The sequence below is a fragment of the Anoplophora glabripennis genome, unplaced genomic scaffold (assembly GCF_000390285.2).
Source record: "Anoplophora glabripennis isolate ALB-LARVAE unplaced genomic scaffold, Agla_2.0 scaffold34, whole genome shotgun sequence".
Taxonomy (NCBI): Eukaryota; Metazoa; Arthropoda; class Insecta; order Coleoptera; family Cerambycidae; genus Anoplophora; species Anoplophora glabripennis.
Window position 1 is genome coordinate 1,153,608 of NW_019426074.1, and position 9,548 is coordinate 1,163,155.

The 9,548-nt window shown below is 33.7% G+C and overlaps 1 protein-coding gene across 1 annotated transcript; it reads left to right on the top strand.

The window, feature by feature from the left end:
* The first annotated feature begins 1,263 nt into the window (after nucleotides 1-1,263).
* LOC108913538 (apyrase) lies at nucleotides 1,264-8,636 on the top strand. The gene is made up of 9 exons (XM_018719102.1): nucleotides 1,264-1,388; nucleotides 4,009-4,228; nucleotides 4,294-4,491; nucleotides 4,625-4,835; nucleotides 4,959-5,156; nucleotides 5,379-5,536; nucleotides 5,811-5,901; nucleotides 6,072-6,230; nucleotides 8,308-8,636. The coding sequence occupies exons 1-9, from the start codon at nucleotides 1,264-1,266 to the stop codon at nucleotides 8,598-8,600; spliced, it is 1,653 nt and encodes a 550-aa protein (XP_018574618.1). The 3' UTR covers nucleotides 8,601-8,636.
* The last annotated feature ends 912 nt before the right edge of the window (nucleotides 8,637-9,548 follow it).

The following is a 9,548-nucleotide window of genomic DNA, read 5'->3' on the forward strand; positions in this document are numbered from 1 at the left end:
AAAGTGATGCTCACTGTTTATTCGACTTTAATGGAATTGACATTTTACGTTCTTGCATTTTGCAATAGTTATGTGAAAAAATCTGCAAAAAAAGACAACTCATATTTCCTACACCATGACAATGTGCCCATACACTTAGGTTTGTTACCTCGTCAGTTTTGTGCCAAAAATCTGATTACTCTCCTCCTTCACCCTCCTTACTCGCCAGACCTGGCTCCTTGCGATTTTTTCTTATTTCCCAAATTAAAATCAGTGCTTAAAGGTCGTCGTTTTCAGACAATTGATGACAATACTTTGAAGGAGACAAGAACCATTAAGGAGGGAACGCATTAGGCGTTCGCGGTCCGTTCTGGGCTGAGCTGATCGCGGTCTTTTACAAAATCAGTCGCATTTGGCAATTGCACACAATCCTGCTCTCTCTCTCTCTCTCCTTTAAATAGTTGCGGTATTGTTCCAGTAGTTAAGAAAATGAGTTCTATGGAAGAGGTATTTTTATTGGTTCTTCTATGGTCACCCAAGATTCTTTGGAAAAGATCGGTGAAGAACACGATGCGAGCGAGATGAATTCGGGGATGTCTAGTGTGAATGCATATATTATAAAACATGGGAAGGAACTTCACCGCGCGATCGAGATTAGCATGGTCCGCGATGAGACGGGATCGCGACCGCCTAAGGCGTTCCCTGCATGATCCACCAAAGTCAAAGACAAGCTGAAAATTTTTATCGATTGTCCAATAAATACGCATATCAGAGAGTCTTGAATTTTTAGACGATTTTTTTGGTATCTTAAAAATAAAGTAAAAATACAAGAACTAATAAAAAATATGTTATTTCTTTAAACGAATTAAAATCAAAATGGCACGTTCTCTGTCTCAATCTAATTGCAAATTAAAATTGCTAGCATTTAAACTATTTTTTTAGTCCGGTACAGAATAACAATTAAATCAATTCAATATATATCGTTTATTAATATATTTATTTTGTTATTTATTCAATTTCTGAATCCAAATTATGGCAAAAATTTTAAAACTAACAGCGTCACTATGATATCAGGTACTATAAAATAAAATTACTCCCAAAACAGTGAAATGGTAAGATAAAATTTAATCCCTTGCTAATCAGCATATTGTCATCTAATAAATCCTTACAATAAAAAAAACGTTGAGGGGGAACTCAGTACTCTGTTTTATTTATTTTTCGGATGTATATTTAGTCGTCATATCATTCGTGAATACGCTGTCACTATTATATTACAATCAAGTCATGTTCCTCATACGACCCATCCCTTTGCTTCTACTGTTACTAATACCTCTATCGAATTGTGCTCCCCCTCAAAGTGAAACCAGGTTTAATTTATCAGTGGTTCATGTGAATGATTTCCATGCAAGGTAGGAACATTTTTCTACAAAGTGTGGGAGGCAAGTGTTTCCCTTAAAATTTTACTTCACCATATTTAAACAGTGAAAAGTTACAAGTGTTAGAAAGTTTACCTACTATGTGCAATATGGGCGAGCGGTGCATCCCTAAAAGGGCGAGCGGTGCACCCCTAAAGGGGCGCACAAAAAACAAGTGGACAGACCACGGAGGGGGGGCAGGATCAAACCTTTTCTAATCGCTATATTACGTCGTTACGAACAAAAAACCTTAATGACATTTTTCTGTATCGATGGTCAGTAATTTGTTATTAACAAAAAACTTGCAGAATTGCGCAAACTAAAAAAATCGATCTATAACAACTAAGGAACGGGAAAATGTAGCAGATTTGTATGTAAAAGATAACTCTTCGATGATTCCAGAGATTCTCAATAAGTTTTTTACAATTTTGATTATTATTCATTTCTAGCGCCGTTTTGCAGTTTCATTTATTTTAATGATTGAAAATGCCTCAAAATGACTCAATACAGTTAATATATTCATAAACAATTAAAAAAGTAATAATGCAAACAACGCTTAGTGATTACAACGTAGTATAAAAGTTTCTTATTCATGTGTTCAATTAATATGAATAATTATTATTGATCTTGATTATTTCAATAATCTATTCCATAAATTTTACACTTTGAGTAAATAGTCCAGGCAAGTTAGATCAAAATCACCCAGAATACGGAAATTTTTTTCTGATGAACCGATCGAGTTGCGGTTTTCGGCATTGTCTTTGGAAAAATATCAGGAAAAAAAGTCTATATATTACACTTTGGGGCTGGATCGAAACTGCATTGCGGGTGCATAAAGTGCATCTTGGAGTGCATCAATTTTTCCGAATTTTCTAAAAATGGTAAAAATTGACTAAAAGTTGTAGAAATCTGGTTCTCGGGGTCGGAGATTTCGAATCTGACCCTGAAAAATATGCCCAACGGCCCTGGCCCCCCCCACGGGGGCAAACGGGGGGCCTTCTGTAAAACATCGAATAGCTGAGTAATTGCCTTCTAAATTTCTACTCGGGGGTTTTCGGGGTCGGGGATTCCGAATCTGACACTGGAAAATATCCATTAATCTTAGCTTGTCTATCACTGAGAAAAATTGTCGTAGAATTGGAGAAATCCTGGACAATCCGTTCCCAAGAGACACATTTCGTTAAATCAAAGAAATATTCCTTAAAACCGAAGAATATTTCATGGATCATGGATTTTCAAAAGAATCTCTTGGGCCCGTGCGACTGCGGATAATGCATAACAATTAGGCGACAAAATCCGATTATCGACAATGCAGATCTTGTGGGTGCAGGAAGCATGGAATTACATGCACAATTGCATGTACAAATTGTTTTGGAACCAACTGTTCCAATCCTGAAATAGTCGAAAATGTAATAGATGATAGTGATGGAGACAGTGATGGCAGTACTGATGATGAAAATTGTGATTGATAGTGAAAGTGTTAGATAAACATATGATAGTAGTTGTCTCACTAATTGCCTTGCAAATAAAAAGAAAATTGGTTCTCAGAATAAAGGGGATTCTTTTCGACTCATTAATTTCCTGTTAGTTTTTCTTACCCTTCTTGTCTAATCTCTGTAAATTTACGTGTGTTACAAAGTAAAGATCAACTTACACGATCATGGTTGGTAAGCAGGTGGAGCTGTTTTATTGCAAAAATCTGATGTGCATTTCGATGTTTTCCAGAAAGCCCACCCCACAGGCGTCGGGCATATTTTTCAGTGTCAGAATCGCCGACCCCAAAAACCCCGAGTGGAAATTTAGAAGGCAATTACTCAGCTATTCGATGTTTTACAGAAGCCCTCCCTTGCCCCCCTGGGGTGCCCCAGGGGCGTCGGGCATACTTTTCAGTGTCAGAATCGAAATCTCCGACCCCAAAAACCACCGAGTGGAAATTTAGAAGGCAATTACTCAATTACTCGATGTTTTACAGAAGGCCCGCCCCTTGCCCCCCTGGGGGGGGGGCAGAGCCGTAGAGCATATTTTTCAGGGTCAGATTCGGAATCTCCGACCCCGAAAACCAAATTTTTACAACTTTTAGTCAATTTTTACCATTTTTAGAAAATTCGGAAAATTGATGGACTCCAAGATGCACTTTATGTACCCGCAATGCAGTTTCGATCCAGCCCCAAAGTGTAATAAATAGACTTTTTTCCTGATATTTTTCCGAAGACAATGCCGAAAACCTCAACTCGATCGGTTCATCAGAAAAAAATTTCTTATTTATTGTCTAACTTGCCTAGTCTAAAAATAATTACCACAAGAAATGCTTTTATTATTTATTGTATATAATACTTTGGTAGAATCAATTCTTAAATATTGCATTGTAATATGGGAAGGTATTTATGGAAATATTATTTCTAATTTAAATATAACTCAAATTCACAATGACATAAATCGTATAACCAATGTTCACTTTATTTTATATTAAGTACCTATTATGATCCACACGACTTTGGTATTCACACAATTGTCCCAGTTCTATTTATGAATCATGCCCATGAAATCGAAAAAATAAATTCAGTTGAAAACTGAACTGAATTAAATTTATATAAATTAATAAATCATGTTGCAGATTCGAGGAATCAAGTACCTCTGGAGGCATTTGCAAAGATGGAGAAAAATGTATCGGAGGTTTCTCTCGACTTTACAAGCAAATCAAGAATATGCTAGAGGTGAGACCAGATTCAGTCCTGCTAAATGTTGGTGATAACTTCCAAGGCACTCTTTGGTATACAATAGGAAAATGGAATATCACCCAGGAGTTCCTAAACAAACTTCCATTTGATGCCACTGTAAGAATCTTGAAGACATGATATATCTATTGTCTAAATTAATTTACTTAACTTGATTGACTCAGGTTTTAGGAAACCATGAGTTCGAGGATAAAATTGAAGGGCTCATTCCATTTATGAAAGCTTTAAGGAGCCCGATAGTAGTCGCTAATGTTGACGATAGTTTGGAACCAACATTTCAAGGACTTTACAACAAAAGTACCGTTATTGAGAGGAATGGAAAGAGGATAGGAATCATAGGAGTCCTTGTTTCAACTGTCAAAGTAAGTTAATGTTCTCCTCACCTGGCTGATTTAATGAAAATCTCCTAATTGACAACAAGTATCGGAAATACATATCTAAAATAATAATTCTTTATTCGTTCAAAAGACACCTCGAAATACTTGATTTTTATAGCAAACTGCAGATACAGGAAATTTAAACTTTTACTTAGAATCTCCTAGTGTTAACGCAGAAGCAGAACGTTTGGTAAAAGAAGAGGGAGTCTTCACTAATATTGTACTTTCTCATGCTGGATACGATGTAGACCAGGCGATTGCTGCTAATGCTTCAGAAAAGATCAGTCTCATCGTTGGTGGTCACACACATACGTTTTTATACACTGGAGGTAATTTTAAATGTTTTCCAGACATTAGTTTACATTTAAATAGAAAATTTACCAAAAAATATGTTCCAACTTCTTATTAAAAACATAGACATTCTGCATTTTTTCTGCATCTGTAAATTTCAGATAATCCTCCAGGTCCTGAAAACGTAGAGGGACCTTATCCAACGATAGTGAAAAGTAAAAACGGTAAAAATGTTCTCGTTGTTCAAGCATCTTCCTTCTGCCGATACTTGGGAAATATAACAATTTTTCTAGATGATTTTGGAGAAATTGTGGACTATTCTGGCGCACCAATTTTTCTAGATAGCAGTCTGCCCCAAGGTAAACACACAATCATCTTTAATGATATATGTCGATAAGTACTTTGTCGTTTGTGGAAAAAATAAAATATCAAGAAACCATACTTCATTTTGTAAAATTAAGTGTAGGGCTTAAGTCACTCATAATGTACTTAGTCTCGATCCCAATAACTAATATAAAGTATCTTGATTAATTTTGTGTTTAACCAAAATTGACGGCCTTCTAATAAAATTCACTTTGCAGATGAACAAATCAATGAAAACTTATTGCCTTGGAAACAGATGGTAGATGCTGAAGGTGGCGCTATAGTAGGGTCCAGTCTTGTTACTTTAGATATAAGTAAATGCAAATATGCAGAATGTACATTTGGGAACTTGATTGCAGATGCCATGGTTTATTCTGTAAGTAAACTCATCCACAAATATTTTGACAATTATTAACTATTTTGCATTTAATTAAAGTGAATTACAAAGTAGAAAACAGAAATTATCTAGAAGTTTTGAAAAGAATTGTCCTTACAAAAGTGTAATGACTGTTTTCAAAATTTGCTGAATTATACCGAAAAATACTAGGTTCCGAGACAGTTTGCTCTCGAGTTTCGTTGGATCTTAGACAAAAGGACTATTTTGTACAGTCGCACTGAATACCCCTGTATTGTACTTACATTTTTTCTAGTGGACAGACAAAGCTGAGAAAGGATCATGGACTTATGCTTCCATAGCCGCTGTAGCACCTAGAGGAATCAAAACTAACATAGCTATTGGAAGTAAGCGACACAGTAATTGAATTAATATTCTAAATTTTCAAATACCACTTACATAAAATATACATCTAATTTCATTTGGAGGACTTTAATGTACCTACAATTAACTATTAATTGAAAATTGGATCATACACAACAACACCATGTTTCTATAAAAATATTGTATGTTTCAGACATTACTTATAACGATCTGATTATAGCAGTACCTTATAAGAACACCTACGATGTTGTTGAAATTGAAGGAAAGTATATCAAAGAACTGCTAGAGTACAATGCCTTGCCATACTTCGATAAAGCAACCGACACTAGCTTAAAACTTATGCAGTTTTCTGGTAAGTTATAAATCATAAACAAGAAATTCTTTAATGTTGTTTGAAAGCATGTACTAAGTAATCTAGAAAACTGGAGTAATTGATAATTAAAGTACGCGTGACTTATTTACCAGATCTTTGCCAGTTACAGATATTGCACTTTCTTAGCATTAGGTAGAAATCTAAGACCTGCCCTTATTGTTCTCGGTCTAGGTTCTGTGACGGTGAAGTTGCTATCAGAATCCCTAAACCCGCCATGTGTTCTTAATAATTTGGTCTGGATTTATATCACATAACCTTGAAAATGTATATGTCAATGTCATATTAAATCATTTTTAAAGAATATTTATAAAATGTTACAAAAGGCAATGTTTGCTATATTTACAAAATATTATACTACATTCCAAAAAGATCTGTGAACTTAATTCAAAATTAAAAGCATTAAGAATTGTCAATTTGAATTACTGAAGTTCTCACTCAGAAGTAGGCATTTTCACACCCCCTGACATTTCAAATAAATAAAGACGTTGCTAAATGAAGCCTGAAGTAGGAATATAGAGTACTTCAGATAATTTACTCTGTTTTTAAATCAGAGAATAATTTATCAAATTGTCATTTCACTTTCCCTAAAATAGGCCCACTGAGTAAGATTTTCTTCTATCCACGTTTACATCATTCTGTATACAGGATGATCAAATTGTAATAAAACGCCATAATTTTTGAGGGAAATGTATCTAGTGAAGCCGAAGGCTTAAGTTAGGACTTCAATATCGTCTCACCTATAGATTGTGCACAAAAAATTTCGTAACAGTATCTTGATTTCTGCCGAGATTATGACATTTTTTAACTTGAAAATCATGCAATATGTTAGAAGTGAAAAAATTTTTCAAAACAAAGTGTGCTCAAACAAAATTATAGGAAAATATGTTCGTTTTCGAAATACGGAGTATTAAAGTTCTCGTAAAAAAAAAAATATTATTTTTTATATCTTCCGAATGGTCTGACTAAAATCAATTTAAATTTGGTACGGTATGCGCATGTTAACACAAATTGTCGAAGTCACCTTTAAATGTTATCAAAAAAAGAAGGATTTATAAATTTATTCCATATGGGATGCGACGAATTAAAAAAATTGGATGATAAATTAAATTGAGCGGCTGTACATTTTTATTTCACGAAAAATACATGTTTTTTTATTGTAGGTGTTCAAATGTTTTCCTTCCATGTCAACGCAAGCTTTACATTTTCTTAAAAATAAATTGCGTACCCTTTCAAATATCAAAGATTGTACTATTGTGTTGTACCCTTCCTATATTCGCTATTGTGGAAAACGTTAGTTCTCGACTGGTTCTGTTTACATCAAATAAAGAAGTCCAGCATATTTATGTCTGGCGATCTAAGTAACCATTCTACCAATCCACCACATCCAATCCACTTTTGTTCGTAAATTTCATTAAAGTACATATTCCCAAACCGATAATAAGAAATGAGGAGCAACACCATTGTCATGGATCGCATTCAGTGGCATTTCTTCAAGTAACAAGCAACAAACAAAAAATTATAAAGTTTAAAAGGTAACATTAGGTTTCCGAAAACAGAGGCATATATTTAATTAAATTTGTTCTTTATTAAGGCAAATTTTGTGTTTTCATGTATATACCTTCAAAAAGTTTGTTTTCTATCGAAAAGGAATAAAAATACCTTTTCTATGTAATGTGTCTTGCTCTCGCATGAAATGCTACTATGTTTGCGAACATTTCAATGAATATCCAGCCTTGAATCAATTCATTTATTACAGTCATAATCAAATCGTGTAGACTTATTTGGTAGCATCCTAAACCAAATTTGAATTGATTTGATCAACCCGTTTGGAAGATGTAAACAAAGGCAGATTGTTTTCTAAAAAATTTAACACCCTATACCTGGGATACAAAGCGTTTCCGGACAAGTTTCCTTATGTTTTGAAGTACTCTTTGTTTACATATTTGTAACACCCTGTATATCTCATAAATGAAATAATCGAAAGCAAATTTTATAAATGAAGATATTCTTAAATTTGGACGAGAAAAACAATATATAGGTACATCTGTAATTTTAGGAATCCATGTGGTACTGAATTTGACACGCCCATTAGGAGAAAGAGTTCAGTCGTTGAAAATTCGCTGTCAGGCATGTGATATTCCTCTTTACGAGAACTTAGATGCGAATAAAACCTACAGAATGGTTATTACTTCTTATCTCTCAAATGGAGGTGATGGTTATACGGTGCTTACTGAGAACATGAAAAACCTGCAAGTTGGTCAAATCGATACGGATGTTTTAGTTGACTATATCAACCAAAGGTCTCCCGTGTTTCAAGAAGAAGAAGAAAGAATTGTTATTTTTAGATAGGTGCAAATCTAATAAATTCTATTAAATTCGAATGAATAATGTGTACATTTTTGCAATTTTTTATTACTGATCAAATTAAAAATTTAAGCAAATAAATCAGAAAAGTTGCATTTAATTTTTATTATTATTCTTTGCTAAATTATTATTGCATTATCTCTCTAATATTGCTGGAAACTACTCTATGTAATTGTTGTGTAATTCAAAACTAATTGAGGCATATCCTTTGGATACCAAGATCGATGATTGAGATTTTAATATTTCCTAATAATTAAGGAAAAAACTCGTGAACACTATACATTATTATTTATTTATTTCAGTTTATTATTTATTTATTTATTTATTTGTTCGTTCAGTCATTCGTTCGTTCGTCCGTTCGTTCGTTCGTTCGTTCATTCGTTCGTTCGTTCGTTCGTTCGTTCGTTCGTTCGTTCGTTGGTTCGTTCGTTCGTTCGTTCGTTCGTTCGTTCGTTCGTTCATTCCTTCATTCATTCATTCATTCATTCATTCATTCATTCATTCATTCATTCATTCAAAATATAAAATCGAGAGGCAGGAGAACTTAAATACAAACAAAAACACACAAATAAAGCAAATAAGCTTATATATTATACAAAATTAGGGTAACATTTACTAACAAACATTTCTTAATTCACAAAATAAAAAAATATATCAAGTCTATACTTCTGATAATTGGAAATCAATTGATATAGGGGGACATTAGTAAATTTGTATGTGAGTAATTATAAAGTACAGTGAAATCTAGGAACATGATGTAAAATATTTGAAACTAATAAATCTGAATTTATAATATTGTAGATTTTTCTTTCTCTAGTTGAATATTATAAACATTATAATAGAACACCAAACAATCGATGCATATTCTAGTTTGCAACGCACAAATACTGCTTACAATCTAGAACATTTATCATGTATTATAGGTACGTATAA

Excerpts from the sequence above, each read along its gene's own strand:
- LOC108913538 (XM_018719102.1), top strand. The coding sequence starts at position 1,264 with ATGTTCCTCATACGACCCATCCCTTTGCTTCTACTGTTACTAATACCT. Across the intron at positions 4,492-4,624 it reads TCCTTGTTTCAACTGTCAAA|CAAACTGCAGATACAGGAAA; the intron begins GTAAGTTAATGT and ends TGATTTTTATAG. Across the intron at positions 5,537-5,810 it reads CAGATGCCATGGTTTATTCT|TGGACAGACAAAGCTGAGAA; the intron begins GTAAGTAAACTC and ends CATTTTTTCTAG.